Source organism: Notechis scutatus, chromosome 1, assembly GCF_049901735.1.
Source record: "Notechis scutatus isolate UNSWTSFEM ecotype Mainland chromosome 1, rNotScu1.2, whole genome shotgun sequence".
In the NCBI taxonomy this organism is placed as follows: Eukaryota; Metazoa; Chordata; class Lepidosauria; order Squamata; family Elapidae; genus Notechis; species Notechis scutatus.
In genome coordinates, this window is record NC_142009.1 from 186068178 (window position 1) to 186090701 (window position 22524).

The 22524-nt window shown below is 34.3% G+C and overlaps 1 protein-coding gene across 1 annotated transcript in view; it reads left to right on the plus strand.

The window, feature by feature from the left end:
• TTN (titin) overlaps nt 1-22524 on the plus strand; it is a 311277-nt gene that overhangs the window by 126648 nt on the left and 162105 nt on the right. Inside the window, exons 117-150 of the mRNA XM_087950422.1 lie at nt 195-257; nt 836-913; nt 1153-1233; nt 2576-2659; nt 3024-3101; nt 3570-3647; nt 3852-3929; nt 4116-4199; nt 4525-4629; nt 6160-6291; nt 8499-8564; nt 9156-9239; nt 9510-9575; nt 9851-9931; nt 10288-10368; nt 11566-11652; nt 11955-12029; nt 13136-13219; nt 13373-13738; nt 15437-15520; nt 16366-16443; nt 16681-16755; nt 17291-17347; nt 18512-18604; nt 19362-19427; nt 19981-20046; nt 20212-20286; nt 20482-20556; nt 20788-20862; nt 21058-21132; nt 21366-21440; nt 21606-21680; nt 21848-21925; nt 22331-22405. Coding sequence (XP_087806548.1) covers nt 195-257; nt 836-913; nt 1153-1233; nt 2576-2659; nt 3024-3101; nt 3570-3647; nt 3852-3929; nt 4116-4199; nt 4525-4629; nt 6160-6291; nt 8499-8564; nt 9156-9239; nt 9510-9575; nt 9851-9931; nt 10288-10368; nt 11566-11652; nt 11955-12029; nt 13136-13219; nt 13373-13738; nt 15437-15520; nt 16366-16443; nt 16681-16755; nt 17291-17347; nt 18512-18604; nt 19362-19427; nt 19981-20046; nt 20212-20286; nt 20482-20556; nt 20788-20862; nt 21058-21132; nt 21366-21440; nt 21606-21680; nt 21848-21925; nt 22331-22405 — 2973 coding nt within the window. The remainder of the gene's footprint in view (nt 1-194; nt 258-835; nt 914-1152; nt 1234-2575; nt 2660-3023; nt 3102-3569; nt 3648-3851; nt 3930-4115; nt 4200-4524; nt 4630-6159; nt 6292-8498; nt 8565-9155; nt 9240-9509; nt 9576-9850; nt 9932-10287; nt 10369-11565; nt 11653-11954; nt 12030-13135; nt 13220-13372; nt 13739-15436; nt 15521-16365; nt 16444-16680; nt 16756-17290; nt 17348-18511; nt 18605-19361; nt 19428-19980; nt 20047-20211; nt 20287-20481; nt 20557-20787; nt 20863-21057; nt 21133-21365; nt 21441-21605; nt 21681-21847; nt 21926-22330; nt 22406-22524) is intronic.

Consider the following 22524-nt stretch of genomic DNA (forward strand, 5'->3'; position numbering starts at 1 on the left):
AGCTAAATCAGTTATAAGATAAAGGGTATGTGCTCAAGATTAGAAACATAATTGACCATTGGAGAATAGAAATAGTAGGAACAGTTCTGTCTCATTCTTTACATGCCGCCATGTAAATTGATTTTGGCTATTTTTAATTGTATGTAGAAAATAGGGTAAAGTCAACTTTTTAATTTTCCCATTTTCTTTTAAAGAACCAGATGAGTATGAAGAAGAAAGGGTCTATGTAGAAGTTCCTGAAGTTCCACCACCTAAAGGTAGATTTTTTAAAGCAATATCCATTTTTTTAAATTTTAAGATGGTCATGACATCATCATTAAAAATTCCTGAGAATCACCTAAAAACCAAGCTTGGCGACATGGTTTCTATGGACATCACAATATGCATTTTCCCCAATGGTGTGTACATTATTCCACAGCAGAATAAAAAATAACACTATTTAATTAATGGAAATCTTTTGAGATTGCTACATCTTCTGCAATGTCGATATTCTTACATAGTATCTTTTAGATTTTGAAGAAGAAAAGTGAAATTCTGAGAGATATGGTGATTTCTCAAGATTTTGACCATTTAAAAAAAGTTATTTCATTTCCTTGACCATAAGTCCAGAAGAACTTATTTGCTTTCAAGCTATCAAGAACTTGATTATTGTATCCCTCTTCTTGTTATTTCATTTTCTTGTTGGTCTTTCCCCAGGTCTCTGAGCATCTATATTTCACCTGTAAAGAAATTAGCAACTTTACAGTGTTTTTCAAATATTATATTAGTGTTGAGTTTAGTCTATGAGAAAAATCTTGATTTTGTCTGATTAAACTCAAAAATTGCTACTATCTAGTTCCAGGGGTCCCTAAGAAACCAGAAGAAAAGGTTCCTGTGGCTGTTCCTAAGAAAGTAGAACCTCCACCAGCTAAAGGTGAATTAATAATAATGAAATATTGATTAGTACAATAAACTTATTATCTTTTTGCTGTAATAGACAGCCTTTCTGCCAATAGAACTGCACATTTGATTTGATCTTTTGTGTTTCTTTGTTGGAATAATAGGTGCTTTTTAAAAGAAAACATTACAATGTTGAACAATATTTCATTAGGCTGGATAAATCTTGAAAATCATTAAATCATTTCTAAACTTCTGTATTATGTGTTTTTAAAGTTCCTGAGGTGCCCAAGAAGCCAGTCCCTGAAAAGAAAAAACCTTCCCCTCCTGAAAAAGTGGAGGCTCCTCCAGCTAAAGGTATATAAACCGGCAGAAAGCTTGCATACAGATAGATCATATAGATATAGATATAGATATAGATATAAGACTGTTGTAGCATCCCTACGGTCACAACACTTGGCAACTGACTCATATTTATGATGGTTGCGTTGTCTCAGAGTCATGTAATCACCTTTTGTGACCTTCTGACACGCAGAATCAATGGGGACGCTAGATTGACTTAGCAACCATGTTACTAATTTAACAACTATAGCGATTCACTTAACAATTGTGGCAAGAAAGTTCATAAAGTGGGGCAAAATTCACTGAAAAACTGTCTCACTTAGCAACAGAAATGTTGGCCTCAATTATGGTTGTAAGTCAAGGACTCCCTATATGTGCATGTATGTGTGTGTTTATTTCAGGCATACTTTAGTAAAGGGTAGAATAATTTACTGAGTTTTGCTTTTTAACACAGCAGGATATATAGGAGGCAAAGCTATATACCCTGTTGTGTTAAGGGTATTAGGACTTTTTGAAGAAGTCTCATTTTAGGATCAAAAATCAATGGGATTTGACACAGTTCTGTTTGGGACTGCATCCTATCCGGGGTGGGATTCTACAAGTTCACATCTATTCGCTAGAACTGGTTGTTAACATTCTAAGCAGTTCGGAGAACCAGTTGTTAGAAGAAATTACTGGCCTAATCCTGTAAAGAAGGCAGGAAGGAAACATTCTGGTGTTGTTTACAGAAACTGCCTCTCCGTTAACCCTTTTTACATTCTTGGCAGGACTAGACTTCCTATCTCAGGAACATCTCTGGAGTTTTTTCCCCCTCCTTTGCTGGTACTTTGCTTGTGTGGAGTGACCATTTAAAGTTACAATACCACTGAAAAAAGTGACTTATGACCATTTTCCACACTTACGACTGTTGCAGCATCCCCACAGTCATAAGAGGCCAGGCGAGAAGATGTGTGCCTCGATTTGAGTGATGTTGAGTTGGCCACGCCCAGCCAGTCACATGACCACCAAGCCACGCCCACCAACTAAGCCATGCCCACAGAACCGGTTGTTAAAAGAAACAAATCCCACCCCTGATCCTATCAGAACAGTATTTTCTAATAATGCAGAAGATTAAGTAACATACTTATGTTATATAGCTTTTGTTTTAAATATGGTTTTACATCGTGTAAGCCGCCTTGAGTTGCCATGGGTGAATAGGTGACAATACAAATTAAATAAATAAATAAAATAATAAAATCAGTTCTACTTGTTTGAGCCTGTTGGAGTAATTGTTGACTGTCCAACATCCTCCACCACCACTCCTCTAATAAATGTGCCAAAATACTAACATTCTCCTGTTTAAATTAACCATTGACAGTTCCTGAGGTACCTAAGAAACCTGTTCCAGAAAAAAGAAAGCCTGCTGCAGTCCCCAAGAAAGAAGTACCACCACCAGCTAAAGGTATTTAATTTGAAATTAGACTTCTTGGTAGAATTCACGTCTTTCTCCTTTGCTGCTTGGGGATGGGTGGGATATTGATCATCATTAGTAATTTTCTGTGTTTCTCTGTTGGTGCTAGTATGGACATTTTTTTGCTTATTGATTAACATCGGGAATCTTAAGCTGAGGACCATCTGAATGTTGGGCTGGACTGGGAGCATCGCTTTCTGAATTGCCAGATTTTATTACACTTTAATATATAAATTGAGAGGGCTATAAATTTCACTGTGAAGCGGTATATAAGTCTATTGGTAAATGACTAACCATTGAAGACTGTTGATACATAGCCATGGATTTCTCATTTTTACTTTTAATATCTTTGAAGTGCCTGAAGTGCCAAAGCCAGTACCAGAGGAAAAAGTGCCTGTTCCAGTTCCTAAAAAAGTGGAACCACCTGCTAAAGGTATGTAACATAATTTTTAAAAAGATATTATATTGGTATATTTTATTGGTTCAGATATTTATCTTATGGCACATATTCAGAATTGATCTGTGATCCCTCAACTGATAGTGCTACTGTGTTACAAGTATACTTGTTTTTTGTACTGTATCATCCAAGCAATATTGTCTTTGTTAGTTAGTTGTCTTCATAAACAATTATTATTTTTTACTTAGACACCAGAAGCTGGAACTACTACCAGTAGGTGAACTAAATATGTCAGAAGGCACTCGTGATATATCCAAATACTATTATAGATATCAGAGATGGGATGAACTACTTATTAACCTCTTATAGAGAAGGCATAGTAAATGAGGTTTCTCCATTTGGCTGTGATTTAATTAAGAATCCATTCACATTATTATACTTGGCAAGCTCACAACTTTTTAAAAAATTATATTAAATTTTGGTGTTTTAAAATCTGTTTTAAAGTGCCAGAGGTACCTAAGAAAATTGTTCCGGAAGAAAAACTTGCCGTTCCAAAGAAAAAAGAGGTTCCTCCTGCTAAAGGTAAAAGAATATGCCTGTATTAAAAAGAGGCAATTTCTTTTAATGATCTCTTAAGGTATTTTTACCTTAACGTATGGGTGTTCAGTCACATCACAGTTCACTTGAGTCCAATGCTCAGGTTTGTTTATAATTGTACAAGGTTAGGGTTTATCATAATTATGTTTTGAAGATTCTACATATTCTTCTATGTGTTTCTTTTAATAGTACCTGAGGAGCCCAAGAAAGCAGTTCCTGAGGAAAAAGTACCTCAACTCCGTAAAAAAGAAGTCCCTCCAGCAAAAGGTATAATACCTTCCTTTGGGTGCAAATAAAATTTAAAAAGAAGAAAAAACATCTGGGGTTTACCTCACTGTTCAATTGTTATTCTCTGTCTTCTTGACTGTAATTTTCTATTTGATATGCATTAATTGATATGCACTTCTGTTACCATTGGAAATTCTAAAATGAGACTCAACCATCTCTTTAAAGTGCCCAAGGTGCCAAAGGAAGTAATTGTTGAGGAAAAAGTAACCGTTGCAGTGCCTAAAAGAGTTGAACCCTCTCCACCTAAAGGTATATCTTGGGATATTGTCGGAATAACCTGATCATATCAAAGAGTGTCTTTTCTTATTGTGTGTGTTCCATGTCTTGCACTTTGTATCATGCATATTGCTAGTAACTACGTTGTTGCGTAGATAATGGGAGGTGAGGAGGTGGGCTTTATTTGTATTCATTTTGTATTGCTGCTTAGCTTTTATTTGTACATTTCATATTCAAAAGTACTGTTCAGTTCTCTTCTCACTTTAAACTCTTAAATAAATAGTGAAAATAGTTGCGCTCATCTGCCAGGAATGTATGTATTCTAGTTAAATCTGTGCACATTTAATGTCTTTTAAAGTGCCTGGGATGCCTAAGAGGGCTGTTGTAGAAGAGAAAATGTTTGTTTCTGAAGAAACAGTATCTGTTACCATTTCTAAAAGAATGGAAGCTCCTTTACCTAAAGGTATCTTTACAAATAATTGGAACTATGACCTATTTTCTTCACTTTTTTGGACACTTTCGTAACTAAATAATTGCCTGCTTGCTCTGGTTTTCTCTGCTTCTTTTAACCTAAATAGTTTGTTTCTGTTTTGGATTTGTGTATCATTGGAACACCCTTGTATGTGACCAAGGTCCTTGGAGAAAGTAACATTTTTTCCAGTTTTGTTCCATGACTTTATCTGAACATAATCCACCCCATCCCCATTAAAATGTTCTGACACATTTATGCATTTTTGTGTGAATATGTGTGTGCTCTATTATATGTGTATTCTGTGTGCTTTGGGGGGGGCGGTCTTTGGATCTGAGAAACCATGAGCAGAAAGTGAACATCCAAAACTGTTGTTCTCGGAGTGCTTATGTAAACACTAATAGAAAATTTATGTGGCTCTACAAAGGTATGAAAATGATTCTCCATAATCTTTCTCAAGTGTTTAAGAAGATGAAGAAGCTTATCTGGATATGGAGTAGTTTTTTTAAAAAAATGTTTTTATTATGTTTACAAGACTAGAAAATTTCTACTAATGAAAGATGATAGATGAATCTATCTTTTATTATCACTCTATTTTTTGACTATTTTATTATCTATTTTATTTATCTATTTTATCACCAATGTATCATTCTATCATAAAGCTATATGATAGACAGATAGGCAAATTCCTTGTGTATACAATCACACTTAGCCAATAAAGAATTCCATTCCATTCCATTCTATTCTATTCTATTCTATTCCTTTTTATAGAAAGAAGATAGATAGACTATAGCTGATAGATAGATAGATAGATAGATAGATAGATAGATAGATAGATAGATAGATAGATAGATAGATAGATAATTTTTCCTAATTGTGGAATCTCTTAGTACTGTCATCATATGATATTTGTTCCCTGAAAAAGGCAAGATTGGAGTTTTTGTTTATGGCTAATCACCCTTAATAAAAATGATTATTAGGATATTGGATATTTGGTTTATAGCTATGAGCTATAGCTTCGATTGTTTATTTGTACCATATGACTATCATTAAGTATTGTACCTTGTGATTCTTGATGAATGTATCTTTTCTTTTTAAGTACACTGAGAGCATATGTACCAAGATAAATTCCTTGTGTGTCTAATCACACTTGGTCAATAAAGAATTCATTCATTCATGAGCCATAAGCAAAAAATCCAATCCCACTTTTTTCAGAGAATAATTATTAAATGATGACATTACTATGAGATTCTATAATTAGGGGAGAGGTCATAGAAGGGCAAATAAATCTCTAAAAATATTTAAATTTTCCCAAACTGAGTCAAGGCACTGAGATTAAATTTGACATTCATTTAATTGTATTTAGAAAAATGATTTTCATTCAAATGTGGATTTGCAGATTTCTCTCTACTCAGTCCAATTGAAGTTCTTCTGAAAATTAATACATTTCCCTAACAAGAGTGGAAATATAATGCAGTATCCTATTCCATAATAATATTAAATTCATCATTTAAAACTCCACAGTGGAGAAATGGGAAGAAGAAGTGGAGGAAGAAGAAGTGGAAGAAGTGGAAGAAGTAGAAGAACTCCCCATTTCTTATGACAGGGAAGAAGAAGTCTCTTACGAGGAAGAGGAGGAAATTTCAGAAGTAACAGGTAGTGTACTATTCAAAAAGCAAAATAATTATCATATTTCCAGCAGTAGCATAACTGCCATTACCACATTAGTGCCATCTTGAAATTAAATCCATCCACAAATCAAATCAATCAAATCCATTAATTATTATATGTTTTGTGTCACTCAAGTGAATAGTTTGATTACAAACAGAAGTTTAAAACAATGTGTTTAAGAACATCTGCATCTTCTTCCTTATTTTGATCTGGATGGATATTTTATATCAGGAGCACATCAGTTTCTAAATCATTCTTAAAGTCTGTTTAAAAGACATTGTTTTCTTGAATCTTGCTTTCCCATCTGAATGTATACATATGTAAAGCAATGCATTTGTAGAGAAGCCTTGATGCTTCAAATCCTACATGCACGTCTGATTCCAAATGGTGTAGCTGTTACCTACAGTACATCTCTGCATAATAAGACTTCCTTCCTTTATGTAGTCATTCTGTTTCACTATAGATACAGACAACAGATGGTAATAGTGCCCTGCACCACTTGTATGCTAGACCATAGCAACATTTCATCTGAAAGGGCCTTTATTATTCTTAAATAACTGTCATATGAAAATATAGTATTACAAATGTTTTCCTTTTAGTACCCTAAGAACAAAGAACAGGAAAATCTTCACAAATACAGTTCATCTTGTGGCTATACAGAGTCCAGTAACAGAATGCAGGAAAAAAGGCACCCTTAAAAATTAATCTTGCATATCTTAAAAATAGGGTGAGCTGCAATCCTGTATATAATTATTTGGGAATAAGTCATATTGAACTCAATGTAGTTGATTTCTCCATATATATAGCATTACCAAAATATTAACATAGAACACATTTCCAACTTCTCTCCTTTCTAGAAGAAGGAGACTTCCGTTCCTTTGTTCCATTTCCCCTCCTTTGGTTTGTCTCCTGGCTATTCATGTTTTTATCTTGAGGGTATAACATACATTCAGGTGGTTTCTCCAAATCTGAGGTTCCACCATTCCTTATTTATGCTGCATGTTCATACCCTTTCTAACCCAATTGTAACAGCAAGGGTGTGTTTCTTACTCTTTTCACCACATTCATTTATTTCAGAGAGGCAAAATATATTAAATATGATACAGCATTATCACCATCATTATTATTGATGTTGTTGTTATTGAACATTGCACAGTCGGCCAGATGTTTAGATTTTTGTCCACCCATCAAGTCCTTACCAAAGACCTGGGATAGGCATTATTATTATTATTATTATTATTATTATTATTATTATTATTATTATTATTAAATCTTTAGTGAGATTCACAGCCTTTGGGGCAGGTTGGTAGCTCAACAGTTCGAGTCCTAACCAAGGACCTAGGAACTGTTAAGTTAGCGTCAGCGGATATAAGCTGTTCCAAGTAGGGTGGTTTTTTGTAGAATCAGGGTATTCAAGTCTGATAAATTTGTTGTTGTTGTTGTTATTGCTGTTGTTTTAGGTTAGTGAATCTTATAAGCAAGGGACTTAATAAAGAATTAACCCATGTGTGCACGTACATGCAATGTAAGACATTCTGAGACACCTTCCTGAATCTTAATCTTGGTTAGCCAATGACTCTAGGATATGGACACTTTATTTGTTTGTTTGTTTGTTTATTCATTCATTCATTCATTCATTCATTCATTTATTTATCAAGCATGTATTAGATAACAGATATAATTAGAACATGATTATAATTACATGAAATGGGTACGAATAAAAGGGGACAGTAGGACAGGGACGATAGGCACATTGGTGCGCTTATGCATGCCCCTCACAGACCTCTTAGGAATGGGGTGAGGTCAACAGTAGACAGTCTAAGGTTAAAGTTTTGGGGGTTTGGGGAAGAAACCACAGAGTCAGGTAGTACATTCCAGGCATTGACAACTTATTTAACATTTCAGGGTCTGAACTGGCCCAATGTGTGGATATTCCCTCACACAGTATACATAAATGCATGTGACTCATAAATAATTGATCCTTCATTCTGCAAGTTGTAAATATATGTGGCATTAATTTCTTTGAATTGTCAATGCATTATGTCCTACTGGGGAATACATTTGCAGACAACATGAAAAAGCATAGCATACAGTCCAGTGAATGAAGCAAATTTGTAACTCTTACTCATTTTTCCTTTTGCTAATTTTCTTATTCCAACTATTTATTCTAAGCAATGCTTTTACATTGACAGAAGAGGCCTACTATGCTGAGGAGGAAGTGCATATTACTGTTCACGAAGAAGTGCCACCAGTTAAAGGTATCTCATTAACTTCTTCACATATAAAGGTAGCTTAATTTACATGTTTCTTTTTTTGTCTCTGTGTGTTTGTGTGTTCTTTGTTACAGTATAGCCCTTTTAGCAGGGTGATTCTTTTTTGAGTAGCAACTACTTACTTTCAAATTTTAGAAGTAAAATATCTTTGGCAATTTTGGCTTAGAACCAGCATTCCCCCCTATTTGTAGTCTAAACAGTTTCACTCAACTGACACCTCAGGATGAAACAATCTTTTCCATTTGACCCCTTCCTCTGGTAGTATGTCAGTATTGTTTGGAAGAGTTGCTGAACAGATTTAGTGGAAATAGGAATATGCGGAGGAGATAGGAGTCTGTACCAACAGTGGAACTGCTCCACTGGATAAGAAGCTGGCCTTGAACAGAAGGACCTACTTCTTATGTAGATGGTAGTAACTGGGACCTGCCCAGCATCTTGTATTAATTTCATATAATACCTTACTTTTTTTTGCTGCTGCCATGGCTTAGTACATTCGTCTATCAATGAATTAATTTGAACTCTTCATGTACATTTTGTGTCAAAGATTTTCTCCCTGTCTTTCCATATAATTTAAAGTGCCAGAGGTCCGGAAGAGACCTGAACCAGCAAAGAAAGAACCAGTTGCTCCTCCCAAGAAAGTGGAAGCCCCTCCAGCAAGAGGTATAAATATTTACTGCTTCTTTTTTATTCAGCCAAATGAAATTGTTATCCAGCAAATCTAACACGTATTTTGGGAAGAAAAGGTGGGGAGAGAAAGAAAGATGTTTAAACTTACACTAATTTCTTTTTCATGGATTATGAAAACTACATGTTCCTAAATAATCTAACCTCACATGTCTTCAATGAAATTTGTGTATTCTTAGTTCTCAGAATATATTGAACTTAAAACTGTATTGTGTTGAAATCAACATTGTAAAATATTTTTTTAAGTGCCCAAGAAAATCCCTCCTGAAGAGAAAGTTCCACCTAAAGTTAAAGAACCTCCACCAAGCAAAGGTAAATAAACCAAAGAAGCAAGGAACTCTCATGGATGTGTTCTGTCTATCTCTTGTGGTACATTGTTTTATGAATAGTATCTTCATTGTCACCCTATTCTGGTTCTTCTTTAGTCTTCTCCCTGTAATATTGACAAACTCTCAGCCTCACTTTGTCTAATTCCTTTTGAAATTTTTAAAAATTAATATTGATTGCTAAAGTCGACTATCTCACTTTAAAATATTTATGTATATTTGAAATACATGCAATTGACCTACCTTCGTTATTTTTTAAAGTGACAGAAATCCGCAAGAAAAAAGTGGTTACTGAAGAAAAAATATCTGTCCCTAAAAAGGAAGAAGCTCCACCAAAGAAAGGTACATCAAGTTCTAAATTCTATAGCATGTATCTATATTGTAATTTTGACTGGCAACTAAAAGATGGCAATACAAGGTTGATAAATTGCTGAGGAGAAATTAATAAATAAAGTGCAAGGAACCTATGGGTTTCATTTTTCAAACGATCACCTCTAGGAGAAAAAACAACAAACTACTTTTAAAACTTAGGGAGCTTTCAAAAGTACTTTGTGATATAACTAATAGAACATCATCAGGAGGACTCATATTTTTAATCATGTTTGTAATTAATAACAATGTATTTTTGTAATTTGATCAAGTCTTATCATATATAAATAATTCAAATCAACTTAAAAAAACTATGTTTTAAATGCTAGTTGTGCCAAAGAAAGTTGTCCCAGAAGAGGAAGTCCGTGTTCCAAAACCTAAGAAAGAGGTAGCACCACCACCACCTAAAGGTATAATACTTGTTTGATTCTGTAGAAAGTTTTTTTATATGAGTCAGGTAATTTCAGAAGTTGGAAGCTAGCTCCTTCCAAGAAAGATACATTGCAACTTGCCTAACATTTGCAAAAATGGTTTGCTCTTAACAAACAAAGAATATTAGGTTAATTTGTATATAAATAAATTTCAGTTCTGACTTTGTATTATATATCTGTTTTACTTTTTATGACTGTAGCTTTAATAAGTATACTAATCAAATTTGTTAATTTGTAAGGGAAAACTATATATTATAGATACTACATTTTAAAGCAGTTTATCCAAGAGTAAAGGGCCATTTATTTGTAGATCTATTTTGTCATTCAAATTAAATAATTAAATTATAAGACAAGATATTTCCCACAAAAGGCCCCTATACTAAGGTTTTAAGCATTATGGAAGTCATAAGACTTAGTATAAGGCAATTGATTAGCTAACATTGGGGTTAATGGTACAAATTAACTTTAATAGTTATTATTAGATGTCAGCTAGTGCTAATCAACGGAATGAATTGATTTGATAACTAAGGTGGGAACATTGTTTTCAGATACATTGGTTTCCACTTCCACAATTCCTAGCTACAGCAGCTAATAAAAGTTGAAATCAACACATCTGTAGGGCAGTAAATTGTAGAAGATTACTGATCTCTTTGTTGCATTTTGGATTTCCTTTTTGTTATTATAGAAATAATAAAGTCTTTTAGCAGTCTTCTTAAGTGTTATTAGCTTGTTTGTTTCTCTTATGTTCTTGCCTTTGTTGAAAAGTATTGTCTGGATCAACATCTTGCAATTATTTGCTATTGATTTAAGTTTTTGCAATGAGTTATTTGTTTTCCTTTTGGTATGCTTTATTATGATTAATAAATACTATTTCTACTACAAAATCAGTATTGTAAAAACACAGGTATGTCTTAAGATAATTTTAAAATCAAATCAATGTTCTGTGTTGTGTAAGTGATGTAGGTTAATATGGAGTTTTTAGTATCTGTTCAGTGTATGTTAAATGCTATGTTGTCTGGCTGATGACATTTTCAGAAGAATTGTCAATTGTCTTGTTTAGTAATTTGGTCATTGTCTGGACATTTTTGCCTATTATCCCTGTCCTATAATTAACATCAACAATTTATAGAGAAGAGCATAAATTCATGGCATGTTTTTCTTTCTTTCAACTGCCAGAAGTGCCAGAAGTTCCAAAGCATCTTGTATCAAAAGAAAAAATATCAATGGTTATCCCCAAAAGAAAAGTAGCTCCACCAGAAAAAGGTATATGATCTTCATACAAAGCAAAATCTATATATATATATATATATATATATATATATATATATATATATATATATATATATATATATATATAAAGACATTTCTATGAATTCTCAAATCAAAAAAATAGCTTTCTTCTAAAATCCTATGAGGAGAATGGGCAAGGCCTGTTTTCTTTCTTTCTGTTTAATTTCTAAAAGGAAGTCTCAAATAGTTCCAACCGTCTCACTGGAATTCTTATTGCTTTGAATGATCCTTCTCATGTGGTATTCTAAAGTGAAATACTATGTCTTTAATAACAGCCATAGAAGAGCACTGGGGTTATGCAGAGGAAGTCTCTATTTCTCTTCATACAGAGGAGGAAGTTTCATATGCAGGTATGATGTCAATGAGGAAAAGCATAGGGGCCAGAAACTCAGTAACTGAATGATAACTTGTTGCTGCCATTTAATATCTGTTAAGAAGATGAATATTTATCATTTATTTGTAAAAATATTATCTCTCTGAGAGAACAAAGCTTTCCAGTCTGTTCTTACTTCCAATAGAAATCTTACATATATATTATTGTGGTGTGAAATTTACCACATAACATTTTAATAAAAAATTAATAAATGAATAATAAAATGAATCACTGAGAGTTCTGATTCTTAATAGTAAGGAAGGTTTATGGCCTAAAGAATAAATAATTGTACTTGATAGTTTGATTTTTTTCTTTGAATACAACAGAAGAGGTTAACAATCTAAGAAGACAAATTTTGCACTTTTCAATTTTTGTACTTGAATAACTGCTTGAGTTGTTCTATTTCCTATACTGAAAGCTTTGTCTAAGTAAAATGGCTTGGAATAAGAAAAAATATTATGGAAGCAGCATTTAGGAAGCTTATAGAAAAGACCAACAGAAACTCAGCAGTTTCACCACAGATTTAACCTACAGGCAGTACTTGCTTTGGCAAGGTAGACAGTATAGAAATAATAAATAAGGATAGATAGATAGATAGATAGATAGATAGATAGATAGATAGATAGATAGATAGATATTGATAAAATGTCTTCTGAGTGGGCTGGTTATTTTTAAATAATCTTATCTTCGATATTCTCTGGAAAAATTGTGTAGAGAAAACTATCTCTACCCAATATCAAAACAAATATCTGACTTATCTTCAGTGCTATTTATCGACAATACAGTGCAAATCAGAAGTGGAAAAATATCTACAAGACTGGCTGTAACTAGCGAAAATTCTTGATGAAATTTGAAAAATGCATACTTTTTTAAAAAAATGCATTAACAAATCAAACATTTAAAAAATTCATACCTTCTTTTAATTCAGGAGCAAGCACTGTTCAAGAATTAAGAGATGCAACTACAGTCAAATATCTTCTTTAATCAAATATGTGTATATTTTGTCTGGCCAATATATCTTTGTGTCTTGCAATTCTTAAAGCCTTTTCAGTTCTTATATGTTAATGTACTATATCTTTAAAGTTCCTGAAGAGCCTGAGAGAGCTATCAGAAAAGAAAAAATGCCTATATCAATTACTGCAAAAATGAAGAAACCTCCTGTTAAAGGTATATTTAAGATATAAATATGTGTTTTTGGTCTGTTATGTATTGTTATATGTTATTCTTGCACTAATGATTATTTGAGTATTCTTTTGATGAATGCTTACTTTGTTGATTGTGTGTGTAATTAAAACTCTCAAAAATTCATATTTTTTAAAGTTCCTGAAGTTCGCAAGACTGTTATTAAAAAAGAAGTGGTCCATGTGAAAGTTCCTCAATATGAAGAAGAGGCTCCTGAGTATGAAGAAGAGGAAGAAGTTCCCCAATATGTAGAGGAAGAAATCCCACAATATGAAGAAGAGGAACGATATGAGGAGGAAGTGTCGCAATATGAGAAGGAAGTCTCGCGATATGAGGAAGAAGTCTCACAATATGAGGAGGAAGTCTCACAATATGAGGAGGAAGTCTCACAATATGAAGAAGAAGTAACTCATGAGGAAGAAGAGGTAGTAGTGGTACCTCATTATGAAGAAGTTCCTGAGTATGAAGAAGAGGAAGAAATTCCTCTACCTCCTCCACATAAAGGTAAAAACCAGCTTTTAAAAGCAATAGCAATGTATACGTTACAAATTTACTCTTGCTTCAGATTTTTTTATTTATTCAGATTTGTTTTGGTCTGTCATTCATCTTCCTAACTGAAGTTTGAAATTCATGTGTCGTTTCAGGTTATAAACTGCAAATAGGAAAGTTTGAACTAGGGAACATTCCAAAAATATTTAACCTATTTAAACTTTAAATGCTTATCATTTAAATCTTATTTGTCCAAAATTATTCTACTTACATCCAAAATTCTCCTCGTTGGAAACAGTGCCTATTAAACAAGTCTTTTCTGTCTAAAAGTCTTGAAATATACTAGTGCAATTTTATATTTATCTGCCCAAGAAACAGATGAACACCATGTCCATTGGACACAACTGACAGAAAAACCTTTACCTTTAGTTCTTACAGTAGTCCCAGTGAATTCAGTGATTCTCCCAAAATAGAGGGTGGTAGTCAGATCCTTAACATAAAGCCTGAAGACACTTTTGACCCTGTCCAAGCATCATGCTTCATTTGAGTGTAATTTTAAATGTATTTTGAAGTAGTTTTTTGTTTACTGGGAAGATAGCATTCTACAAGGTACCTGGGCATCTTATTTATTTCAAAGAATATTTCTATATATCCTAGAATGTAGCAGAAAGGGCTTTGAATCCACCATTCTGGAAAGGGTGAAAAAAGCAATTTAGAAGTAAACTGAGATGATAGATTCCAAGGAGAATGATAGAAATGGGGAAACTACTCGTGTATATTCTGCTGATCAGAGTCATTCAGATGTCAGTTAGTGGAGTTGTATGGAATCATTCAGTCCCCGAAAGCTCTTCAGAAGGTTGCGGGCTCTACTTTATTTATTTATTTATTCATTCATTCATTCATTTATTTATTTTGTCAAATGCTTACAATATGATAGAAATAAGAATAAACATAAGTTTAAATACAAGAAATAGGAACTAATAATTGGGGACAATAGGACAGGGACGGTAGGCACTATTGTGCGCTTATTCACGCTCTGCTGAACAATGTGACATGGAGTGTAACCAGAGGTGGTATTCGACCGGTTCAGACCAGTCCTGGCGTACCGGTAGCAGAAATTTTGAGTAGTTTGGGGAACCAGCAAATACCACCTCTGGGTGGCCCCACCCACCCGCCCCCGCCGTTTCCTATATTCCCTTGTTTTTTAGCTCATCTGAATCGCGCAGCAGAGCGGATTGCTGTGCCTCAGCTGAGCTAAAAAACAGCTCACTTCACCAGCACTGACACAGAGGGCAGTTTTTAAGCTCACAAAACACATATCAGGCGCGTGCAAAGCACAAATGCATGTGCAAAGATGCGTTTCTCTCATAGAACTGGTAGGAAAAACTTTGGAATCCCTCCACTGAATGTAACAAGATAATATATCAAAGAAGAGATAAGGAACTTCTCTGACCTAATATATGGCTTCACCAATGTTTGCACTATGTTACCAGGGGCATTACAGAAGGAAAACAAAAAAGTTAAGATAGTAATCATAGCGTGATCGAAGCCCAGCCTCTCCCTCATTTTTAAATGCATGGTATCTGTGACACATAAAAAGGAGTGAAGCTTTGATTGTACAACCATAGTTAACATCTTGACTTTTGTACCCCACTGTGGATGCCCATGTCTTCCTCTGAGTCTAAACTTTTAAACATAATTATATCTTTAAAGTGCCCGAAGTCCCCAAGAAACCCGTGCCTGAGAAAAAGAAACCTGTGCCTGTTCCCAAGAAAAAGGAAGCTCCTCCAGAGAAAGGTATATCATATTTTCTTCATCTTCATTTTCCTTTTTAAGAGATGTAAAGACATTGGCTAAGTGGATGGAAAATTATTGTAGATCTATTTTTTTTGTAGTAGCATCCAATGTAGTTGTGTCCTTTTCTCTATTTTTTATTTATGTATTCATCTTCCACCTTTATTATCAGCAGTCCTCGACTTAACGACCGCAATTGAGCCCAAAATTTCTGTGATTAAGTGAGACATTTGTTACATGAGTTTTGCCCCATTTGAAGACCTTTCTTGCCACAGTTGTTAAATGAATCACTTCAGTTGATAAGTTAGTAACCTGATTGTTAAGTGAATCTGGCTTCCCCATTGACTTTGCTTGTGAGAAGGTTGCAAAAGGGGATCACATGACCTCAGGACACAGCAACGGTCATAAGTATAAACCAGTTGCCAAGCATCTGAACTTTGATCACATGATCATGGGAATGCCAGAAAGATCGTAACTGTGAAAACAGTCATATGTCACTTTTTTCAATGCCGTTGTAACTTTGAACGATCACTAAATGAACTGTTGTAAGTCGAGAACTACTTATATTTTGATAAATAACTCAAGGTGGCAAACGAACCTAATACTACTTTCCTCCTCCTATTTTCCCCAAAACAACAAACCTGTGAGGTGGGTTGGGCTAAGAGAGAGAGGACTGGCCCAAAGTCATGCCTAAAGAGCTGGTTTTCATGCCTAAAGAGGGACTAGAACTCCCATCTCCTCGTTTCTAGATCAGTACTTTAACCACTAGACCAAACTGGCCTTGCTTGTGTTGTTTAATGTGCCATAACATTATTGATCCTCAATCATCTCAAATCTTATCTCTAAAGTACCTGAAGTACCAAAGAAACCTGTCCCTGAAGAAAAGGTTCCTGTGCCCAAAAGGAAAGAAGCTCCACCAGCTAAAGGTACATTACTTTGGGATTTAACACATACAAATTCATGTAACAATCCTTGTGTCCTTTTGTGCATGTGTGCGTGTGTGTGTGTGTGCTTTTAAACACAATGTGCCGAGAAAACTTTTCCCTAGTCTTTTCAAGTGGCCTTTATGTCTGTGTTTTGGTGTGTTTGGGGCTATTCTTCTCTGATTTGTGCCAAAATGAAACCGCACACTCAAAAGTATTTCTGTATTGTTTCAATCAAAGTGCCCAAGAAACCGGTACCTGAAGAGGAAGTGCGTGTTCCTGTCCCTAAACGAGTAGAAGCACCTCCTGATAAAGGTACATCATCTTGTGAGGCAGGCAGTTCTATAGTTTATTCACTTGGCCTATATTAAGCAAATGGCATTCAAGACAAAACAAGCAGTTGATCATTTCTGTCAGTCCTGTTTTGTAAAAACACCTCTTGGGTTCAGCTGCTGCAGTTCTACCGTTCCAGTTTTGATTCTTTCACTTTTCCACTTTGCTTCGCTTTTATGTTATTCTTCGCTCTTATGTTATTTTATTCTTTGAATAAAATCAATTTGCCAATTAACTTGTGCAATCTGTGAGGAAAAAGGTGGAGAACTACCTCCACCTAAAGTACATCAGAGTGCTTTTAAATTATACATGGATATTCAACTGTTTTCCCCCATGGAACTTGCAAATATGTGTCAAATATGACTTTCAAAGTGAATTATGATACTCAGGAAGAACAAGTGGATTTGTAATTATGATTCTCTAACCTACAGTAGGGTTTGCCTTTTGCTCTTCTACCTCCTTCTCTTCTTTTTCTTTAATATGTTTTCAAACATCAAATTTCTTAATATCTTTAAAGTGCCTGAGATCCTCGAGGAAGAAGAAATTGAAGCTGAGGTGCCTCTACCAGCTAAAGGTATACCAACTTGTTCTCTAAAGAAGGGCTTGTTCATCTTGAATGTTATTGTTGCATGTTCTTTACGTGTGTCATTTTATGGTCTTTGTATTGATGACAATTCATTTACAAACCATTTCTTAAAAATTAAGAACAAACATATCTTGAAGAAGACATGCCAACAAAATGTATATCAACCTCATTCACCTTATCAAAAAAAAATTGAATACCACCAGAATAAATACCAGTCTTTATTTTATTTTATTTTGCTACAAATATCCTCTTCTGTTGGAAAGACACCAGTATTTTTCAATGTACGCTCCAAATAAATTATGTTACCTGATGTTATGCATCTTTACTTAGTCATAAATCCCACTGAGTTCAATGGAATGGATTTCTAAATATGTTGGCAAAAGCTGCAGACTTCAATTCAATCTCGGAAATTGATATTTAAAACACCAGCATGAAAATATTTTTTTATAATACAGAACAACATGAGAGAGATAAGCATTTTAAAAAAGAGTTTAATAGAAATTGTATGTTAAAATATGTATATATTTAGGACGGTGTTTCTTAAAGTGTGATCCTGGGACCCCTGGGGTTTCCCCAATACTCTCTCATGGCTCACCAAAATCAAAATATTTGCCAGCCTATGTTGCAAAGTACTGTAATATTAAAATCCCATCAAACAATTGTGAGAAACGGTAGTGGGAGCGAATGTATCTGTTTTAATTTTTAATATGGCAAATATTGATAAATGTAACTCATAGAAACAAAGGCTTTTTTTCAGATCCTCCATATCTTTTTAAAGTGGGAAGGGGTCCTTAGAGGAAAAGAAAAGTTTAAAAATCACTGGCTTAGGACACATGCAAGCCCCAAATGATAGAGAGAATTGCAAATCAAAATGAGCCTATTTTGAGAGAGGTTTTTTTAATGCTGTATACATATATGGCATCTAGTCATGTTTTAAGGAACATTTTGGATTTATTTCCAAATAAAGATGCCAAGTAAGCATCAGCTTTTCAAGCAACCTGAGTAGAATCTGGCAGAAAGCTGGTTCTAATGGTTCTTCTTGCATGTTCCTGGCCTACAATGCATTAAAACAGTGATTGTGCCTTACTGTATTTTTTCACTGCATCTGTTAATGACACATAAATCTAAATCTGAACAAAAAATGTTTTGAAGTGCCAGAGGTACCTAAGAAAGTTGTACCAGCAAAGAAGATTCCTGAACCTGTTCCCAAAAAAGTGGAGCCACCACCACCACCTGTTGCAAAAGGTACTTTGACGAATATAGAGAAAGAATTATTATGGCAGCAGCGTGATTTATTCTTCTGTTGTGCTAACGATAGGGCTAAACAGACAACCTCACCATTTCTTTCCTACCAAGTATACTAGGATTATATTAGCTGCACTTCTAAATTGTATAGGAAAAACTCTTACATGCTTTCTATCTGCAAATATTTTAACCTGATAGAAGGTCCCCTGAATTATTCAACTTCTAAGTCCTTTTTCTTAACCATTACTGCAAATGCCTGACTTTTTCAACCATACTTTGCTATCTTAGAAAATTCTTGTTGTTATTATCTTCCCATGGGGGCCTCAAATCAAACTCTCCCAACTATTTTTTTTAAGTTCCTGAAATTCTCAAAGCTGTCCCAGAAGAGAAAGTGCCTGTTCCCAAAAAAGTGCCACCTCTACCTGAAAAAAACCTCCATCATTTCTTGTGCATCTGGACATGATGAGTTGCAAAGAAACTCTTAAAACAAGAAAACCATCTCTTTTTAAAGTGCCTGAAGAGGAAGTGCCTGTTCCTAAGAAAGTGCCACCTCCAGCAGTTAAAAGTATATCTAACATTTAAAATAGTTATATCAAAAACATTAACACTGACATTACTTGTCATTCTTATTCTTAAGTATTAGACACCAATATCGCTACCATAGTTCAAAGATTTCTGACATTTTATATGTTTGTCCATGATGAGTTGAGCTCAACATCTTTAAGTTAAAAAAAAATCTTTCTTTCAATTCCTGAAGTTCCCAAACCAGTCCCAGAAGAGGAAGTGCCCGTTCCCAAAAAAGTGCCAGCTCCACCAGCCAAAGGTATATCTAATATTTATAACAGTAAGAAAGAACATCAAGATTGATATTCATCTATGTTCTTAAGTACAGGTAGTCCTCGATTTACAACAGTTTGTTTAGTGACTGTTCAATGTTACAATGGCACTGAAAAAAGTGACGTGGCCGTTTTTCACATTTACGACTGTTGCAGCATCATCCCCATGCTCATGTGATCAAAATTCAGATGCTTGGCAACTGGTTCATCTTTATGACCATTGCTGTGTCCCAAGGTCATGCAATCCCCTTTTGCAACTTTCTGACCAGAAAAGTTAATGAAGAATCCAAATTCATTCAATAACCAAGTTGATAATTTAACAACTGCAGGGATTCACTTAACAAATGTGGTCAGAAAAGTCGTAAAATGGGGCAAAACGTACTGCACAAATGCATCATAAATTTTCGGCTCAATCGTGGTCGAAGCTCAAGGACTACCTGTATAATGTAGTTCAAATTTTTGTGATATCTTATATGTTTATCAATGGTGAATTAAACTCAAATCTTAAAAAAAAATCCATCTGTCTTTCAATTTCTGAAGTTCCCAAACCTGTCCCAGAAGAGAAAGTCCCTGTTCCCAAAAAAGTGCCAGCTCCACCAGCTAAAGGTATGCCCAATTAAAACAATAATATAAAAAAACATTAACATTAATGTTACTTGTCATCTGTATTATTAGACATGAACTTTGGTACTTCAAAGTCTGTGATTTCTTATATGTTTGCACCTATTGAGGCCAACATCTTTGTAAATATCCTCCATATTGTCTTAAAAGTGCCTGAAGTTCCTAAACCTGTCCTGGAAGAGGAAGTACCTGTTCCCAAAAAGGTGCCACCTCCACCAGCCAAAGGTACATATCATATTTAAAATAGCAATACGAAAAAACATTTACATTGCTATTACTTGCCATCCTTAGTCTTAAATGTTAGACACCAATATTGCTAAAGTAATTCGAAGCTTTCTGATATTTTATATCTTTGTGGACTGAGCCGAAAAACTTAAAAGAAAAACCATCTTTCAATTAAAAAAACATCTCTTTTCAAAGTGCCTGAAGTTCCCAAACCAGTCCCAGAAGAGAAAGTGCCTGTTCCCAAAAAAGTGCCACCTCCAAAAGCTAAAGGTATGTTTTATATAACAATAATATGAAGAAACATTAAAATTATTTGTCATCCATGTTGTTAGATATGAATTTTGGTACTTCAGACTTTTGTGATGTCTTATGTGTTTGTCCATGGTGAAATGAAAATCTTTTTTAAAAAAAACTTTGGTTCTTCAAAGTCTGTGATTTCTTATATATTTGCACCTATTGAGGCCAACATCTTTGTAAAAATCCTCCATATTGTCTTAAAAGTGCCTGAAGTTCCTAAACCTGTCCTGGAAGAGGAAGTACCTGTTCCCAAAAAGGTGCCACCTCCACCAGCCAAAGGTACATATTATATTTAAAATAGCAATATGAAAAAACATTTACATTGCTACTACTTGTCATCCTTAGTCTTAAATGTTAGACACCAATATTGCTAAAGTAATGCAAAGCTTTCTGATATATTATATCTTTGTGGACTGAGCCAAAAAACTTAAAAGAAAAACCATCTTTCAATTAAAAAAACATCTCTTTTCAAAGTGCCTGAAGTTCCCAAACCAGTCCCAGAAGAGAAAGTGCCTGTTCCCAAAAAAGTGCCACCTCCAATAGCTAAAGGTATGCTTTATATAACAATAATATGAAGAAACATTAATATTATTTGTCATCCATGTTGTTAGATATGAATTTTGGTACTTCAAACTTTTGTGATGTCTTATGTGTTTGTCCATGGTGAAATGAAAATCTTTAAAAAAAAAAAAACTTTGGTACTTCAAAGTCTGTGATTTCTTATATGTTTGCACCTATTGAGGCCAACATCTTTATAAAAATCCTCCATATTATCTTAAAAGTGCCTGAAGTTCCCAAACCAGTCCCAGAAGAGAAAGTGCCTGTTCCCAAAAAAGTGCCACCTCCAAAAGCTAAAGGTATGCTTTCTTTATATAACAATAATATGAAGAAACATTAATATTATTTGTCATTCGTGTTGTTAGATATGAATTTTGGTACTTCAGACTTTTGTGAAGTCTTATGTGTTTGTCCACGATGAGATGAAAATCTTTTTTTAAAAAAAATCTTCCTATCTTTGAAAGTGCCTGAAGTTCCCACACCTGTCCCAGAAGAGAGAGTGCCTGTTCCCAAAAAAGTGCCACCTCCAAAAGCTAAAGGTATATCTTATCTAAAGAGTAATATGAAGAAACATTAGCATTAATATTACTTGGCATCCATGTTATTAGACATGAAGTTTGGTAGTTCAAAGTTTTGTGATGTCTTATGTGTTTGTCCATGGTGATGCAAATCTTTAAAAAAATATCCTCCCTACTATCTTTAAAAGTTCCCGAAGTTCCCACACCTGTCCCAGAAGAGGAAGTGCCTATTCCCAAAAAAGTTCCAGCACCAGCACCAGCCAAAGGTACTTGTATAATCTGTAACAGTACTAAAAAGTTATAAATGTTGTCATTGCTTGTCACTGATATTCTTATGTATTAGAGACTAATGTCAGTATTTAAATTTTGTTATATCTTGTTTGTTGTCCAAGTTGAAACCAAAATCTTTAAGAATTCTTATTATCTTTAAAATAAATAAAAACTCAAATGAATTCCAGAAACCAATCTGATTTCTCCTGTAAAGGCAACAGCTCTCTGTGTTAAGTGTACATCTTGTCTTTAAAACCTCTTAAAACAAATAAACGCTGATGGTATTTGTAATTAATCATTGTCAATCAAGTACTAAATATGCATTTTAGTTGTTTAAACGTTTATGGAATTTGTTCATATTGAGTACGTAATACTTAAAAAAATCCATACTATTTTCAAAGTGCCTAAAGTTCCCAAACCTGTCCCAGAAGAGGAAGTCCCAGTTCCCAAAAAAGTGCCAGCTCCACCAGCCAAAGGTATATCTAATATTTATAACAGCATGAAAAACACTAAAGTTCAGTCATATTCTTAAATATTAGCGTTGGAATATATTTTGTTGGAATATATATTTTATACAACAACTATAGTAGTATTC